The 19,827-nt window shown below is 39.7% G+C and overlaps 1 protein-coding gene across 5 annotated transcripts in view; it reads left to right on the forward strand.

Moving 5' to 3' along the window:
* mid2 (midline 2) overlaps positions 1-19,827 on the forward strand; it is a 175,477-nt gene that overhangs the window by 141,591 nt on the left and 14,059 nt on the right. For all 5 annotated transcript variants that reach the window (XM_026142972.2, XM_026142964.2, XM_080289240.1 and 2 more), the window contains 4 exons: positions 1,485-1,633; positions 2,722-2,849; positions 4,198-4,341; positions 12,495-12,656. In XM_026142972.2, coding sequence (XP_025998757.1) covers positions 1,485-1,633; positions 2,722-2,849; positions 4,198-4,341; positions 12,495-12,656 — 583 coding nt within the window. The remainder of the gene's footprint in view (positions 1-1,484; positions 1,634-2,721; positions 2,850-4,197; positions 4,342-12,494; positions 12,657-19,827) is intronic.

A 19,827-nucleotide genomic window follows, 5' to 3' on the forward strand; every position in this document is an offset into this window, starting at 1 on the left:
GGCAGTCTCAGCGCTCACAAAGACCCTTTGTTTTGGTTTGTTTTGGTTTTTTACATCAAACTAAGTTCATTTCCAGGATCAGGATATGAGCAGCAATAAAGATAAACAGATTACTTTCATTTCAAATTTGCTCATCGTGGTTTTCCTTTTGCTCGGTGGGAAATGACATTAAAGCACACACGCTAACAAATTACAGTGAAAAGGACTTTACAAACCGTGCTTGTGTCTGAATCCTGACCCGACAACGTGACCTGACTTGATTCGCACAGCATGATGCTTTGTGATGAAAATGAAGCAAATTATTATGCGGTCCAAAATCAGCAGTTTCCTGTTTGTCTGCGCTGCTACATTTGAATCATGCGCACCACGTGAATGCACAGTAGATGCGCTTACAAGGTGCTTAAAAGACGAGCTCGATGTCTCTTTTGTTTGGTAAGGTAGGAGGGAAAGAACTGTGACTTTTACAGCCAGTAGTGTCTCATCCATTTCCTGTCAGGCCTCGTTTCACAGTTTTTAAACATGGGTATGTATGCACAGACTGGTGCCCCTCATCCAGTGACCTAGAACTATCTGCCCTTTGATTGTGCAACATGATATTAAGGTCAATGTGAGCATAGATCCAATGGGCTCACTTAAACTCAGGCCCTCTGCTTCTTTTTCTCCTTTTTCCTGTTGGTGCATGTCTCAGATAACTGTGTCTATGACTGCGTTTCTGTGTGGACTCCATAGTTTTATTGTTTTTTGTGAGTAGATAAACATCCTTAATCATAAACTCTAATGTCATCTGCTAATTGCTTCTGCACGTTCAGATTCTTCTGTGGATATAACATTTGATCACGCTCGGTCGTATGTGTTTGAATATCTGCGTCTGTTTTTCTTTGGTTATAAAACTTCAGTTAACTCTGCAATATGGAAAGTTCACCGAGCAAAAATCATCTGAGAGAGTGCTGTCTTTGTGTCAATAATGTGTGCCGATGTGGGAAGCAAAGCACAATTGGCTTTTTTTAGTTACTGTCAAAATGAATTTAAAAAATCCACCAAACTGAAATTATTGGAGTGCAGAGGAGGGCTCTTTTTTTCTCTTTTTTTCTTTTTTTTTGGATATAGAGAGAGTTTTGAGATCCTTTTTTCCTGAATTTTTGCAGTGGAAGGCACACAAGTTGCCCTGAGCAAATAGAAAGTTATTTTCAGTCCCAGAAGATGAACATAGAAGATCAATAACACCAGTGAACTACTTTTGTCTAAGTTTTGGAGATGGGGATTAGAGACATAGAGTACGTGTCAAGATTCCCGCATAGTAAAAGAATGTCGAATGTTTTACTAGACCAGGTGCTGGCAATGTCGTCTGCGTTCTCTTAGCTAAATGAAAAATTTAAAAGTCGAGTTATCGAGAAGGGCGATGTATTCCTTCAAGGCTCACAGTGTGCAAATGAAAACGAACCGCGTGTGTCGTAACGTGGCAACGTGTGCTTTGTTTGTTCCAGGTGATGAAACTGCGCAAGTTGGCTCAGCAGATTGCAAATTGTCGCCAGTGTTTAGAGCGCTCCAGTGCCCTGATCACACAGGCTGAGCAGAGCTTGAAGGAGAACGACCACGCCCGCTTCCTTCAGACTGCCAGAAATGTCGCCGAAAGGTAGGTGGAGCGGCGCACCCACTTATACCACCTGCCTGTTGCAACAATATGCTAATTTCACTTCATTATAGCTATTAATAGTCCAGACAAGTGGGAGGCTTTTGACAAGTCATCCTGACTGGGGTTTTTGTCTCGCTTTTTCCGTGTGGAGTTGTGTCATCTTGTAGCAGGCTGCATGATAGTTGTCAGAGTATTTGGCAATAAGTCTTTGACTCTTTAAATCCAAACCTCTGCCCTACAATGAGTTTTCGATTTTTACCTCTGTGAAATCCACTTGAAGGGGCTGCTGGTGAAATCAGCATTTTATCAAAAGTCTTTGGCTCTTGCGATCAATGTCAGGCCTCTGTTGAAAATCATCTATCATTTAAGGGCCAGCTCTGCAGTTTTCCTTTCAACCCTCGCACTTCTGTAATACCCTCATTCCTTCGTCGTCCTCCTCCTGTAGATATTTTGCTCTGTCTCTTTCACAAAGACCTTTGCAAAAGCCACGGCTAGCACACTATCTTTTATTTGGCCTCGGCTCCACTTTTCTTTCAACCACCTGGCCCTGCGCTTTATTGACTGACTGGTTTCTCTTTACTGAGGAACTGAAGTCTTAAGGACTAGTGCTGATCTGTCCTCCACTCTGCACTGCTGTGTAACCCTGCCAGCACTGTGGTTCTGGCTGGCTCCTGCCACAGACAGCTCACTGATGCTCAAAGCAGAAGTAGGCACAAGTTTCCACAAAGCTGTAGAGACTGTAGAGTAAGTCTGTCAGTGCATGTCTGCTTTGAGTGTGTTTTGACAACACCAAGGCAGACATTCTGAGTTGGATTGGATGTAGACATTTATTCTGAGACTATGAATTTCATGTTTGTATTCTTTTAAATTTTTTCCCCTCTCTTGCCCTTTTCCGTGTCACTAATAATGTCTACCACCTCTCTCCTCTTGCCATCTCACCTCACTTCTCTGCTCTTATTTTTCCATCTCTTCATCACCTCCCATCTTTTCCTGCTCCATCCCTCTTTTCCTCGTCACCTCATCGGACCTCTCATCCCTCCTTCTCTACCATTTACTTTGCTCGCCCCCGTGTCCTGACAACTCAAAAGGGTTGCAATGGCCACGGCCTCCTCGCAGGTGCTCATCCCAGATGTCAACTTGAACGAGGCGTTTGACAACTTTGCTCTTGACTTCTCCCGAGAGAAGAAGATTCTGGAAGGACTAGATTACCTAACAGGTAAATTCACATCCTGTCAAATCTGCAGTAGATATGTTAACAGTCGTCCTGCTGCTGTCTTGGTTTTGTTTTTGTTTTTTTGATTCACTGTTTCAAAGAACAAAACTGTTCTCTATAAGTTAAGAAAACTATCCAGCCTTGTCACATAAGCCCTTTTCAGACATGGAAAACACAACTTTGCTGACTTATTCAATTCAATTTTATTTATATAGTTCCAAATCAAAACAGCAGTCACCTCAAGGTACTTTACATTGTAAGGTAAAGACCCTACAAAGAAATACAATACAAAGAAAACAGCAAAAACCCAAACAATCACATGACCCCCCCCCCCCCCCCCCCCCCCCCCCATAAGCAAGTGCTTTGGTGAAATTAGGAAGGAAAAACTCCCTTTTAACAGGAAGAAACCTCCTGCAGGTAGGGGCAGCAATCTGGCATGACTGGTTAGGGGTGAGGGGAGGAAGACAGGATAAAAACACACGTTTGTCCTGTTTGACATTCTGTAACTCACAAATGCGAGTTATCAGACTTTGATTTTCACATTTGGACGGCAACTGAAACCAAAATACACAAACCTATCTTTTCCTGAGGGAAGAGAGTAATGTTATTTTATGGTTCTTTCAAAACCTTAACCTCTGTTGACTTTATTGCTTTTCGTGGCACCTCAGCTGTCTTCCTTTCAGACAGAAAAGTCATCTGGCCTTAAGGAGCAGCAGATTAACTCAACAAATGCTCATGCTTTCTATGACAGTTACAAAGTATAAATTATCTAAGATTGTGTTGGACAAAAAAGCACAAAGGAAGCTTTTCTAACTCTGCTCTATTTCCTCATACATTGTTATCTTGTACTTTGATCTTTGTGAACCCTGATCTCATATGCCATCTGTTTTTGGATGTCAACACCCTCTCTTTAATTAAAGTCTTCATTGGCCAAAACAAAACACAGGCTCACACCTGTTCAGAAGTTGTGTTCGTTTGTGTGCTATATGGCTCCATGCTATTCAGACTTCTCCACGTTGAATGGGCTGCCTAAATATTAATAGGTCAGACCAAGAAAGGGTGTGATCACGATCTTTACAAAAGTGACCGGGGTTTTCATTCTGACACAAAGCCAACACATTCATATGCCCTCAGATAAATGAAAACGAATGTCTGAAAGACATTATGAACACACAAAACTCCCCTTTAGAAAGACAATTACCTCGTGTCCACTTAGTGTCAAATTCAAGCAGTAAAAAGTTTATGCAGCTGTTGAGACGTATTATATTTCTGAGAATTAAGACAAAATGACTTGATGACGCTTTCTAACATTTATTTTATTTGATCGTGTTCTTGTTTCCTCCACACATAGCTCCCAACCCTCCATCTATAAGAGACGAGCTGTGCACCGCCTCCCACGACACCATCACTGTTCACTGGACGTCTGAGGACGAGTTCAGCGTCACCTCCTATGAGCTGCAGTACACGATCTACACAGGCCAAACAAACTTCATCAGTGAGTAACACACACTCAATAGAGGGGAAGAATAAAGAACAAGGCAGAGCAAACTCATTGGACATGATGCTGTCTCACAGTAACAAGGTCCTAGGTTCAAATCCACCATGTTCCAGGTTTCAGTGTTCTCCTCACGTCTCTGTGGGCTCCCCCTGGATATTCCAGCTTCCTCCCACAGAACGAAGTGGGGTTAGGTTATTTGATGATCCTAAATTGGTTGTCTGTGTTAGCCCTGTGACAGATTAGTGACATGTCCGGGGTCTACCCTGCCTTCCAACCACCCTGAATTAAGTGGAGATTATGGATGAATGGATGCTAACTGAAACTGAGCAAAACTTTAGGAGTCCCATGGATTTTTGCATTCTCTCACGTAGAACCATCCACAGTTACTTTCTCCCCCAACCATTTTTCGGATGAGAGGGGACAGCTGACATGCTGCAATAGTTTTAAATCAATTTTATTGGCTGACTTTTTACTAGTCCCCCACATCTGAAATGAATCTGGTGCCACTGGCTGTCACATAGCCCTCCCATTGTTTATGCGTTTCTTTTCATGCACTGTGCATGATGCACTTCACTTGACTTTGACAACTTCTCTTCGACTGCAGTTCTATGGACCACTGACTGCACGATACTTTCACGGACTGCTTCTGCTCAGGCTGTTCATTCTGTTGCACTTCCTTCCTTTTGCTGTTGCCTAGCCACCAGCTCTAATTTCTTCTCCATTTAGTTGCATCCTCAATTACAGCCCGTGTTTGTAGCCTGGAATTGTGTGACCCTGCTGCTGTTGTGGTATTATAAGAATCGTCTAGTTTTTATCATAAAATATATATAAAATGTACATCTATCTACACAGAAGCACTAAGCAAACCATTTTCACTGACCTCTCTTCGGGTTCAAGAAACAAAGCACTGCAATCATTTCAGCATTACTTAGTCTTATTTTGATATGTTCAATATTTTATACCAGCTGTGTTGGATAACCTGGATTTTTTTTTTGTCTTTTTTGTTTTCCATACTTGTATTTTTAGAGAGATGGAGCTGAGTTATCAAGAGTACTCATTATAAAATAGGCCATACAGTGCATACTGTAACACAAGGGGATGCCTGAGAGAGAATCACATATTTTTTAAGCAGTGTGAAAACTCAGCAGACACAAAAACTGAAGATCATAGCTTCACAGTTTTAACCTTCCCCATTAATCCTCAGTACCCCAATCCCTGTATGAGTACCATATTTTTTATTTCAGGGCTGTAACAGTACAATGTACTTGTGATATTTCCCAAACATTTATTCTGCTAGCAGATCAAAGTCGGCAAGAATCAAACAGATTTAATCTAACTAAACACGACCATGATGAAAGTGTTTTGCTTTCAGTGCTTTTCCCGTTAGATATGAATTGCAATTACTAGAGGTGTTTTATAATAGAACAGAGATCATACTGCAGTTTATAAGAGCAAATGCTTAGTTTTCAGAGCAAATTTCAATCCACTATCACCGTCACGTGGCTGACTCAGCAGGCTCCTAATTCTAGTATTAAAATCTGAAATATTACCTTCTTTTCCTGGCAGCTTTTTCTTGACCTCATCTAAAAACATCATGAGATCAAGTAAAGGCTCAATGACAGGTGTGTAGGAGAATTGGTGAGGATTTAAAATGTGGTGCACAGAGTATCGGGCCGCACTTGCAGTAACAATGTTGAGAAGATGGCCAAATAGGCGAGAAAAACTAATGAAAAACATCTTTATTACAAAGGCTGGACTTTTACGGCCGGTCCTCACCCTGAATGTTTAGAGCCAAGCCCTAAATAATTCTGCTCCTGAATAATAAAGGTACCAAAAAAAAGCAATGCACACATTTCTGTATATGGTACTTTAACACTATCTTCATTAACAAATGGAGGGCTCTGGATCTGATGACAGATAATATTTGGTCTTCTTCTACACATCACACAGATTACACGCTGTTACGCACAGATTTCAGGTCTATACACTGGAATACTTTATAACAACTCACGTCTCCAGCTGACTCTCAACCTGCAGCACCACAAACAGGCAACATCAATTTCTATCAGAAGAATTAACCCTTGTATCAAAAACATATTGATTCTCCTTTTGCCTCCTCTCAGTAATCTGAATTGCCGTGCCGTTATCAGTGAGAAACGCATACTTAAGACCCGTGCTCAGACTGTATTATTTAGGTTAGCAGATTACATGCTTCCTCATCAGGACTGCTGGTTTTTGAGCCGCTAAGTTGCGCTGCTCTTGGCAGAATGGTAGTTATTATCAAAATGAACTGGCTGCATCTTTGTAAGTAGCACGCTATTAGTAGATCACCCTGCAATCACACTAATTTGACCTGCTTAGCCAATAAAGTGGAATAAAATTTATTTTCCTGCTGAGGAGCGCAACTCCTTTCCAGCTCCTTGGAAAGGACCCAAATAAAATTCCCTTCATCCATCCATCACAATCCCAGCAATACAGCAATGGACGTTACCAATGCAAACTGAGTTTTAAAGAAAATTAAACACATTTTGATCAAGCTCATTATCTTGAGAGCGTGCATTCTTCATGCAAGAACATGCAAGACTTCATACGACTTTTTGACAAGCAGCAGATTTTTATTACAGCAGCGACACAGTCATAGTTCACCAGTGCATTTAAAAGGATGTTTTTAAAAACTCAAAGTACATCAGTAGGTTATGGTATGCAATAGAACATGTACTTACTTTTAACATTTAGCTGATCTGCACCACTTTCTCAATTTTGATAAGTGTGTTCATGAACATTGAGATGATGCATCGTTTCCTCTCCTTCAATTAAAGATGATCCAGTGCATCCTCTGCTAAAGGAGGTAATAAAGGAAGCAATGAAGCTACTTTTCTTAGTATTTGTTTCATTTGGTCACCACACAGCTACTTCTGGGTCACTTCTCTCATTTAGGAACCAGGACTCAGAGCACAGGTCTTCTTTTTCTTCTTCTTCTTCTGAATCTTTTTGAATCCTTTAAAGTCAAACAGGCTGTCGTCCTTTTCAGGTTTTTACACTTAAACACGGTCTTTCCCTTCATAACATTATTGGGCAATTTAAGTGCACATATTTAAATGTCTTTATAGCAAAAGACAGCATGGCAGTAAAATGATGCAGTGATAAATTATGACACTATTGCCAGTAAAAATCTACATATTGGGACACAGGCAGAAATTATGCTTATTGTTTTATTTTCTAATTAGTTTCTAATCATTAGCTCTGTGACTGACTTGTTATAATGCTACTAGCAAATGACTAAAATTTGAGGCACCATTACATTAAATATAAATGTGTATTTTAAGGGGGTTTGAATGTTATTTAAAACATGTTAGTATTCAAGTGAGCAGTATTCAGTTTTTTGACATTTAAATGCAGAAATATATATATTATACCGTAGAATGACACAAACATAATATTCCTAAATGGGATTTTATGCATTTGTCTCCATCTAGCTTTTGTTTTCTAATCAGCATTATAACCGAATGGCTATCGCGACGTAAATGAAGTGAAAGAAAGGCCACTGCCAAGGAGAAAACAAACGGATGGACTGGTGAAAATCAGAGTGGATAATGGGTACATAGGGGAGGTGAAAACCACTTACTGATATGAGAAGGATGTGATTAATGTACATAATCGTGCACATTCAAGCACATACGCACACAAATACACACACAAACACCTGTGCCTCTCTAATCTTTTCATCTCCTCTTCTCTCTTCTCCTCTATGTGGCCTGACATTTCTCCATCTAACCATGCAACTCAAGTGCTCTAGCCATTTGAAACATCAGGATACATTTCAGCTATGATAGACTGAGTGACTCAGATATTCAGCCGCGTGCTGCCACAGAGTCCTTAGAGATTCGTAGGAGAAACTGAGAAATGGAGAAATTCATTTAGCCCAGTTTGCCACTTGAGTTTTTACCATAGTATTTTTCTCTAACTTTCCAAGTGGCTAAATGCTCCCACTTGAGTGCCATCCTGTCTCTCTCCTTTTTCTCGCCTGGCCACATCTTCAGACTTGGCCTTCCCATGAGGAGGAGAAGTGGGGTTGTGGTGCCTTGTGAACCCTGCCTTTGCAGGATCATCCAAGCAAAGCGGCAGAAAATAGAATCAGCAAGTGAAACCAAATACCATCTTGTGTGTGGCTGCTACCTGTGGCCCTCTGAAAGTTGTTGTGTCTAGTGCTGTTGACGAATGCGGGTGCCATCTGCCAACTGGCATCATGGATTATCCAGTTACACATTTACTTCCTCATAAATATTTGTTTTTCCATCTTGATTTTCAACCAGATTTGACTGTGAAAGTCTGCATTATCATTTTGAGGCTTGTCTGTGCATTTCTGTTGAGGCTCTTAAACACACTTAGTTGTACACTATTTTATTTTATCCTTTTTCATTATATACTACAACCTTCTAATGTCATAACACCTTGGAAAATATTGAGAGAATCAAGTCGGGACATTGCCGTTGCCTGTTCTCACATATAGCACCCATCAGCAACTCTTAATGCTTCAAGTGACGCCGTGCATGCCAGAGGCAGAACACGCAACACTCGTTGGCATGCTGTGAAATCACAGAACAGTTACTTGCTTTATTCTCACAGACGCACGTAAAAACATTTAATTACCGGTTCTTATGTACAGCTTGGGCAGTGTCAGGAAAGGTTCAGGGCTACAGAACATGGGTAAAACAGCATAAAAGGTCATAATAGATTTGCCATAAATGATCTTTTTACAGATATACATTTAGTATAATTCAATTCAGTTTATTTATATAGCGCCAAATCACAACAACAGTCACCTCAAGGTGCTATATATATTAGACCCTACAATAATACATACAGAGAAAAATCCAATAATAGTATGAAAAACTCCCTTTTAACAGGTAGAAACGTCCGGCAGAACCAGGCTCGTGGAGGGGTGGCCATCTGCCGCGACCTGTTGGGGTGGGTCCTCATATTCCACATAATGCTGCTTTGCTTTTTAATAGTGTAAATAAATATCTGTCTTCTTAGAAAATAGGTAGTTAGTACCTTAGGATAGAGCCAGCTTAGTTTTTTCTAGTCTTTATGCAAAGCCTTTTACACCTTGGCTCTATCATCTGTGTGTACAGGAGAGTGGTATTAATAACTAATTATGAGTACAAAAACAAGTAGCTGTATTTCCTAATACACTTTCTTTGCGATATGAATAATATCTACCACAATTACACTTGCCTAAAAAGAAATGCAGCATCCGCTTTGTTTGGGAGTAGTAATTTCCTTCTTTCCCTCTGCTTCCATCTCCGCATGACATCAGCCACTTTCCCCATTCCTGTCGCCGGTTTGTACTGTGTTTCTGGGAGGCCTGCCTGGTAATCGCGCTAGCAATATCTGCCTGCTGTCTCCCTCCGCCACCTGTTATTCATGTGTGCTCGTAAACATTGCCTGTGGTGAAATATTAAAATGATTATCACAGGTGAGAAGCAGATTCACAGTGGGCGCAAGGGAAGCCCAAAGTGCAGGGGTAAAAAATTGCGCTTTGTGCATCTCAATAGGGAACAGTTCTGAGATTGATCCACACCAGATCAGTCTTAGAAGCGATATAATACATTAAGAGTAAATGGCGATGAGATTTCAGTCACTGTTGAAGGCCAGTCAGACAATATTAACCTGTACAAGTAAAGTAAGATGAGCACACACGCACATACACACACGTATAGGGCTGTTTTATAAGAAATGAACAGAGGACTAAGACATACCCATGCAAGGACACAGTGAGACACACGCTGTCACCATTAACTTTATATTGCATCATCAAAGACAAACCCTATTCCGTTCCCCAGATATTTCATGTTGCTCTTCCCTTCTCGTCTGCCTGCTTCCGAGAAAACGGCGACACAAACAGATGCACAGACATACTGTACATATACATACACAAGCTCTTGATGTCTGGATGCACAACGCAAGCTGATCTACTTCCTCTCTGTAGTCCCTCGCTTTCTCTTTCCCAAATGGCTCATTCACACACACCGCCACCACACTTTGTAGCCACGGTGCTTTCCAAAGCTAGTGTCAAGAAGCTCCTTTCATTGGCAAAAGTAGCAATAGCATATTGCTGCGCACTGACCTAATTTTATTTAGCAAAAATGGAGAGGTGCTATAGAGATCAAAAGCTTTAAAAATGAAAAGCAGCGTGAAGTCCTTCTCTCTCATCTTTCCCATGTATCTCTTTCTGAAAGCCCACGTAACACTGTAGTCTACCTAATTTCTGCAGGATGCAGCCAAAACGACAGGTGGGTGGCATAAATTTTATGACAACAAGGGACAGCTGTCACAGCAGAACAACAGTCTTGATTTTCTTTTCTTTTTTTTCGAGTGAAACAGCAATAGGATTTCATTGTTAACAGTGCATGCATATTTGCAAATCTAGGATGAAATAAAACACATTTGCATGTAAAATGGATCGTGTACCTGGTGTAAAGGTGTAAATTAGGTTCTGTCATATTAAAGGAAGACGTGTCGCTTGTGCTTTCTTTGTCTTAGAAAAGCTTGTGTAAAAAATGTAGCCCCAACTCCCACTCCAGCCTTAAGAGTCCTCTCCCCTCATTCATTCTTAAAGGCACCTCACTTTTAAAGGCCTTATTTGCGTCCTGTGAAGTATTTATATTTACAAGCAGACTCTCAGCCATTACTTATGCATGCTGTTTCCATCTTACTCAATAATTCACAATGCATCCTCACCAGATGGGACAAGGTAAGCATGGCCCAGAGAACTCTCTCCCTTTCCGTGTTTTTTATTTCCTTGTAATTTTGCTTTGGGAGGAAGGATGAGACAATGAAAAGGGTGGTTATTCTACTTTCAACTCTACAAATGTTAGGCTCAGCTGTGGTTCTACTAAACAAGATGCTTTGTTGGTTTTGGCAATGGCTTTTGGGGGTTTTTTGTCGTTGTTTTTTGGATGTGTTCGTAATTTCACAGTTCTTTGTATAAACTGCCTCTAAAATGTTTGCCCATAAAATAGAATTTCTGTATAGTCTCCAGTTGGCACATCTTGGTTTTATTATTCATGCTGTCAGTTCATTCATTTCATTTTAGCTATCGGCGTTATTAATACACTCGTGTTGTTCACAAGACCATGAAAGAGTGATCAGTTTTTGGGTTTCTGTTTTTTCCACGTCCTGTATGATAGCCTTTGGAAAAGGTACGCAATATAACATGTCACGCAATGTTCATGCATAAAGCGTAAGCACAGCAGCTCCAAACTTGGCATGTTTTGCAATATCCATTTTGCATAAATCAGCAATCCTCCCCTAAAATCCTCCAAAGCAGCTGCATAAATCTCACCTTGTGTTCAAAGTTGCCTATTTCATCTTTGAAATCAGGAAACATACCTTGATTACCACGAGAGTGGTAGGTCAGGTAATTGTGCGATAACAGTGATTTTAATGTGTTAAATCAATCCAGTTATTTCACGCTAGAGTAAAGCCAAAGGAGCTCCCCATTGTGGGCGATCAACTCTTTAGCTCACAGCCAACATTTCCTTTTTTTATCTTTCACAGTCGGCTACATCTCAGAGACTGAGAAGACTGTGTTTAGAAGCAGTTGACTGCACAGCTTACCTGGCATTACCAACTCTATACTGCAAGCTGCTTTAAATCAAAGTGCCCACCAAATAGGGTCATGCTGTTACTGCCTGTGTTTCCATACATTTGAACATTAAAGGCAATGACAGTCTTTTGCCTTGAGGCGCTTACTTCAGAGATTTATATTGAGAGTACCTTGTTCGTAATGGCTTATAGTTTTAGCTTAGTGAACGCACAATATTGCCTCAGGGGAGTTTGTCATGCTAAACCTGATGTAAAAGTACTGTAATGGGATGGATTAGTATGTAGACATAAATGTTGCATAACATGGAGAGCCGTGTGGTCTCTGAGCTCCTTATTTGGGTGGGGATGACTCACTTGGGGGCTTTGAGGAAAAATAACCCTCCTCTGGTCGGAATTGAGAACAGATTTTACTCTTTTGAACATCACTGGAAAAAAAAGGTTCTTAGCAGGACACACTAACTCTGCTTACCTTAAAAGCGGCAACATAACCTTGTTACTAATGCTGTGTGTACTTGTGTGTGTCTCTGTGGCTCTGCCAGGCTTGTACAACTCTGCAGACAGCTGGATGATCGTACCTAACATCAAGCAGAACCACTACACGGTGCACGGCTTGCAGAGTGGCACCCGTTATATCTTCTTCGTCAAGGCTATCAACCAAGCAGGAAGTCGCAACAGTGAGCCAGCCCGCCTCAAAACCAACAGTAAGTGAAGGCACATGTTACACTTCTGCCAGCCTTTTCATGAATATTTACAAGCAGTGTTATTTGGGTTTGGATATTTAATACAGCTAAAAGTTTGCATCTCTCTCTGTATCATATGTGCAACATAATGTTGTCACGACTGAGTGTTTTTCCCAAAGGATTGTCTTTGATTTACAAGTGAGTGGCAGATTTGCTGCTGATTCAGAGCTAGTTTAGATTATTACATTGTATATGCATACATGAAAGGAGAAAGCAGCAAGAGTGCCAGCAGTGCCTAATGTATTTCTGTCACAATCACTCACTCACACTCAAAGCAATTCACTGTAGGCCATGCAATCTTCACTGAATAATTTTAGTCTAAATGTATGAACAGTTAAAGAAAAAACAAAAAGTATAATGTAAAAAAATTTAAAGGCATATTTCCAGAAGGTAGGCTTTCATCATTCTCTGATGTGGAGAATCAAAAAGTTGACAATTTTTCAACAAAAAGTATTTATGTCAAAAATGTGTTTGGACATTTCTTGAGTAGACATTTGATATTACGATATTCTTACAAGTGCAATTTCAAAAAAGTTGGTACTGTGCAAAATGTAAATATAGACAGAATTTAATGGTTTGCAGACCTCAGAAAACCATATTATATCAACAATACAACATGTTGGTAATATCGTTACCTTTTGGTGTGTTGACGCCATCAATTTCAAGAAATTGTAAACACTGTAAAAATGGAAAATTATGGCTTTATGACTGTACGTGTACATGTATATGAGTCACCTAGCTTAATTGTGCTCGGAATAGAAGGAGCCTGGAAAATGCTTCATACCTTCCTTGGTCAGTAGCGACTTGTTGGCTGTACATACAGACTTCATATATACATACGCTATGATGATTATCGTAAGATCTAAAATTAATCTCTGACTACATCGTCCATCAGCACAATACCACTACAAATTCTGCAAAATGACACAAAAAGTATCCTACATGGATAATGCTCTAGTAATAACACCACAAATAGTGTGATGGTAAGATTAAAAGTATACTGGGATATGGGTAAGGAATCCTCACACACTTATTTTAGCTTATAGAGTTCACATCCTGAATGGTTCGTACATAGAAGATAGAATTGTAACGTTTACTTATCACATTTTAGCCACTTTTTGTCAGCGTAGGTTTACTGTTATCACCCTCTCCCCACCAAAAAGTGTGTATTTAAGTTACAAGTATGTGCATACTTACTTTTTGAAGTATGTACATACAGTACTTTTGGTAGCAAGACCCTTGACAAGTATTCTGTGCTTTGACACACATTAAGGTGTACAAGTAGCTGAATTAAGTAAACTGTACACGAGAGAGCTTTTCCACGTTTTTCCTCTCCTACACACCTGTCAGATTACAGTGAGTTGTGCAACAGTACAACTTATTTTTACCACTGCAAATGTTACAGGGATTAAACCTGTAGTACTCTGAGCACCAGCACCTCTGTCGCCAGTCTGTCGCAGAACTGATATGGCATCCTCCCTTCTTCTATAAATGTACTCGTTTTGTTCTTACCGCGTACACAGCAGTTGTTTTTCCTGCTTGGAGAAATTTCCACTGTTTTTACAAGACTGTTTAATTGTCGTCCTTCAGATTCTTCGTTGTTTCTCTTTTGTTTCTTTTCTCCTGTTTTCTCCCTGAGGTAGAGATTGCTGCTGTCAAAGCTCGCCTCAGACTTGAACTATTTTCCATTGCTTTAACATGCTTCTTTTTCCCTGTAACAGTACAAGCTAGTAAAAAAAATGCAGTTTTTAAGGTTAGCTAAATGTGAGCAAATAAACTTCATAAAACCACTGATACTCTTTGGGGCATGTAAGGTTAGAGTCAACTTGAAGAGATAGAATAGTCTTAAAAATGCTTAACTCCTTTGGGACATGGGGGAAAAATATTGCCTTGCCAAACATTATGATGTGGTCACTGGTTAGAATTGCATGGGAACATAATTAAATTGTGACCACATTTTAACAATGCATGGCCACAACAGAATGTGTTGTTTACTGACCACACTGGATCAAGTCTATGCCACTAAATAGACATTGTTAACATTTACTTGTCAGTACACTACACCAGGTCCAGTGACAAAACTAGTGACAAACACCACAGAGGTTATTTATTTGTATTTTAAAATAAACCACTATCCGTAGTTTGTAAGTAGCTGTTTCTGTGTGGTTCCTGCTGATTTTGAGTGATTATTGTGAGTGGTCTAAACATTTATTCCAGATAATAATTTTGTGTACTGACAGTCTTGTTTAGTTTTACACCTAGATCTGATTCAGTGTTCTCCAGCAGTCTGGATTTATTGATGGATTCTGTGACTATTTTTTCCTTTGCTGAAGTCTTACAGCACCAACCTCTCTGTAATGTGGGGCTTCTTGGTTGCACTGCAAGCTACAATGAATGTCAAATTTAAGTCCCCTCTAGAGGCTCCCATATCAAGTGATAAGGTAATATGTTAGTGCTGCTTGACAACAACCATGATGAATATTGCAGGGTATCATCATAATTTATCACTAGTTCAACTCAAAGATGAATCATTCTTAACATTCCTCTTTTAAAAACAGTAAAAGAGACGTCATGGCTGTATCTACAAAGTCACATCACCCACAGTCTATTTTGCGGGAATATTCATCAGGTTCAGCTGTGGCATATAATAAGTTAAAACCTCAGCGATATCGCTAATTTAGGATGTGCCCCAGGGGTGCTCAATAAAATTTTAAAATCAGTCTAAAATTGCAGCCGAAGTGCAGTGAAGCAAAAATGCAGCTGATATGCCAGCTCATTTCAGCCTATGCCGGGAGTGGTTTTTAGGATTAACTGTCATCAGGATACACTTGGAATATATAGGCATAGTTAAGGTTTGAACCTTTTTTACTTTATGTCACTGATTTAACATATTTTAGTATTAAGTATTCGTCTTAGCAGGCTTCTAGAAAGCACTATCACCCTCCTCACCAGCATATCCTTTTTTCCACTGTATGAGATACTGCCATCTGGAAATTTCCCAGTTTATTTCAGTTCAGTAAAGCTTTATTGACATGATATGGTCAGAGATTGTCTATTGACAGTATACAGTAATCTTTTTATAATACATGAAATCTCTGTTTGTTTGTCAACTCTTCCTGCATGATCAGGAGTTGAGCAAGGCTCCCTGAAGGTTCTCATCTATATCAGAAACTACAACATCAAGCGTGTTGCCTAGCAACCACTTACCAACAGGCTAAAACAATCCACTTGTTGAGTTTTGAGTTTATGCACTTTCGACGACTTATAAAAGCATACAAGGATTTTTATTTCACAGCAGTGACATTGAGATATGATGTGATCTTGTTGCCTAGCAACCTACCAATAAACTAAAAAGACCCAAATATAATGTGCATACATAAATACCACCTCAGGAAATCATTTTTATTTTGCGACAACATCTAATTTTTTCATTATGCATCATGTTGCCTAGCAAACACCTACCAGTGAGCTAAAATCACAGTCTAAACTATACTGTACTACACATAGTGAATAATTTTAAAATACCTATATTTAAACAATAGTGTACTGACTACATAAAAAGTTGTGATATATGTAGTAAATACTGGTTTTATGGTTGACATTAAAGAGAATCATGCCTGGCTTTACTAATAAACTGAGGTCAAATGCATTATGTATATTATATAGATATATGTATACTCTTAACCGTATGAACAGAATAGTAAGTCACCATGAGCTCTCATGTAAGAAACAGTCAGACCCACCCACACATAAACGAAATCTCTGTCCACTGCCTATTACCATACATATTTGCCACTACAGCGTAGTGCAAGATAGCACACGACAAAGTATATCATATGCATTAGTATAATGCACTACATAGGCTAAAGCTGTAGTTTAGTGCAATATTGAATGATTTTCTCTCTCCCCCTCTACCCCCACGCTGTCATTCTTCCTCTCCTCTGGCAGCCTGTGCTATCAGGGGAAAGAAGCTTGTCCACCCACAGCCAACAGTGGTTGAGATTCTGAGTCGGTGATTGGCAACCAGCATTTCGTTCTGCTGTAATGGTTTAGACAAGCCATCAAAATAACAAAAAACATTAATATTTTTATCCATGATTGAGGTTTTGTGGTTTTCATTATGACACCTGTGTTTGTGTCAGCCTCTTCACATGTTTTTGTCCCTCATTCTCCCTCTCCTCTCCCACTTTATTTTTGGCAGAAGAATTGGTATTGAGATTACAGAGCCTCACTCATCTGTTCTGGTGAAGTCGAATAGTGATTTTGGATTAAAATGGGTCACAACAAAACCGATCACAGATATCTCACTTTGACAAGCTTATTAGAGTTTTTTCCTTCTGACTGCTGCTCTGTGGGCTCAAGTAGCAAGCTTTTTGAGCTCAGAACTTGCACTTGAAGTCTCTTTTTTGTCTGTGACTAGATTGGAAGGTTTAGCTGTCTCAGTATTTTAGGATGAGAGGATCTGGGGGCTTTTAACCTAAGCTCATCATATTTCAGGCAGAGGGTTGCAAGCAAAGAGCATTTTGACATGTAGCACTACCAGATACTATAAAGTCATGCATCACAATCCTGCCTTTTCAACAACATGACTCCTTAAATTGCTGCAGATCATATTTGGGATTGCAGCAACTCTCAAACCTCAAAACAAGGTGAATTCCCGAAGATATTAATAGTTTTAATAATTATAACAATTTAAATTTTATGAACTGAAACTAACAAATATGGTACACAGACTCAGAGAGCCTAACTAAATGTGAACAAGTTTCCTAATAAGCACAGATGTTGACTTAATCGCAAGCAAATAAACTGAATAAACTCGTCTTATTTGACCTCAGAGGACACAAATTGCAATTTAATGCAAAGCACTGAATGCATAAGGAAATGCTTAATATATTACACCAATTACCATCACAAATTCTAAAAGACATTTTATGGGAGCTGATCGTGTTAAAATAAAGTGAAGGAATTCGACATGGCCTTTGTTGTTTTTTTCCGTTTGTTAAGGTCTTTTTTTGTTATGCAACAGCTTGTTGTGGCCTCAAACTTTTCATGTTCCGCTTTTGTGTCCCTCTCTAACCCCTTTCTTGGCACGCTGGCCTCTGTTACCCCTGGCTATGGCATATGATCGCCTCGTCTGGAGTCTATTTTTCAATCTTTATGCCATCTGTCAAATAATCTCAGAGGTCATGCTTATCCTTTTTTTTTTTTTTTTTTTAAAGATGATACACCTTTCAGTCTTAACACTGGGCAGCCCTACAGGTATTAGCACCAAATACTTTAAACATTTGTTTTAAAGTCTTCTTCGTATTAAAAGATATTCAAGAAGTTGGATTATTATGTTAAATTGTTTTTCGGGAATCTTGAAAATTTAGGATGTATTGTGGTGGAATCCAGGAATAATAAAGGAGCATTTCACCAGTTTTACTACACTACTATGGCATAAAAGTATGTAAAAATAAATAAATAGTATTTGCGTACTGTATAAATCATTTTGTGGCTCCGGTGGGAGATGTTTAAAAGCATATAAACTGCTTCATGTGATCTCATTAGGAGCTAAAAAAATTTTCATCTTTCATCTTACCAACAGCTCTCTGTAGTCCAGTCCACATTTCCGCCTGAAGCCAGCATCTTGAAGCTACTCAACAACATTTTACAATTAAAAAGGAGTAAAATAAGACACCTGCTCATTTTCTGCAACAGAGATTTCTATCTTTTCTTTTTTATATATATATACTACCCATCTCAAGTGTTCAATCTTTAAATGTTTTCATCCTTTTGAAATTCAGGTTTGCTTGATTGAGACAACGTTTAAAATCATGTCCTAGAGCTTTCACTGGCTTTTGAGGTCAGTCTAATAAAAGCTAAACCTCGAGTGCCTGAAAGTGAACAGTGGCACTAACGCTGGAGCATATGGAAGTATCACTTTGCTGTGGGATGCTCGCAGCCAACATGTGAAGTAACTCACAGCTTTTTGAATAACATATGAATTAAGCATGATGCTAAGAGGGGCATGTGCATATACAGTACTGCACAGAAGTCTTGAGCCACTCCTCATGTCTCCATATTTTTCTTCTAGTTTCTTTCAACTTTTCAAAGGGGTCTTGAGCAAAAGTGCTCCAGGCTTTGTGAAATTTTTCAGTTTCTCATTTTCAGTTCAGTCATTCTGTCTTATCATTTTTAGATGAAAGTGGGAGATTTTTAGTTTGTTAACAGGTGAAGAAATACATTTTAAACTTTCGTTTAAATCGGCGGCATGGTGGCACGATGGTTAGCACTGTTGTTGCACAGAAATAAGGTCCTGTGTTCAATTCCACCATCAGGCCGGGGGCTTTTTGTGTGGAGTTTCTGTGTTCTCCCCGTGTTCGCGTGGGTCCTCCCTGGGTACTCCGGCTTCCTCCCACAGTCCGAAGACATGCTGTTAGTGGGGATAGGTTATTATAGTGGAGAAGGGTTATTTGAGCAGTCAAAATTGCCCATAGGTGTGAATGTGGGTGCGAATGGTTGTTTGTCTCTGTGTGTTGGCCCTGTGACAGACTGGCGACCTGTCCAGGGTGTACCCCGCCTCTCGCCCTATGAAAGCTGGGATAGGCTCCAGCGCCCCCTGCGACCCTGAAAAAGATAAGCGGAAGCGGATGTATGTAGTAGGTCGGGAGGAAATTATGGCAGGAAGTGTCTACAGCTATCTGTAAACCACGGTTGAGGATATGTCATGGCTTCATTCTGTATTTTAGTCAGTGGTGTTTGAGAACTTGTCAAAACTGATGTAATTATGAACACTGAAAAACACCGTCACATTTTGATCCACCATCCAATATCCATCCAATATCATCTAAAAATCATCTGAAAAAGTGATAACAGTTTGCCTAAGAGAGTTCAGACTTTGTTGAAGAATAAAGGTGGGCATACCAAATCTTGACTTTAAAGCTTGTTAGAATTGTACAAACTGATTTTGCCTTATATACTAAATTTAGATGTATGTTTGGACACGTTTCAATAAATCACCGCACCTATTTCTCATTTTCCGACATATAAGAAAAAATGAAGGGTTGTTTAAGACTTTTGCGCAGTGCTGTACAAGCAAGTGTGCTTGTGTGACCTTTTAGTATCACAACTGTGCATTTACCTCAGATTG

This window comes from Astatotilapia calliptera, chromosome 2, assembly GCF_964374335.1.
Source record: "Astatotilapia calliptera chromosome 2, fAstCal68.1, whole genome shotgun sequence".
NCBI classification, from domain to species: domain Eukaryota; kingdom Metazoa; phylum Chordata; class Actinopteri; order Cichliformes; family Cichlidae; genus Astatotilapia; species Astatotilapia calliptera.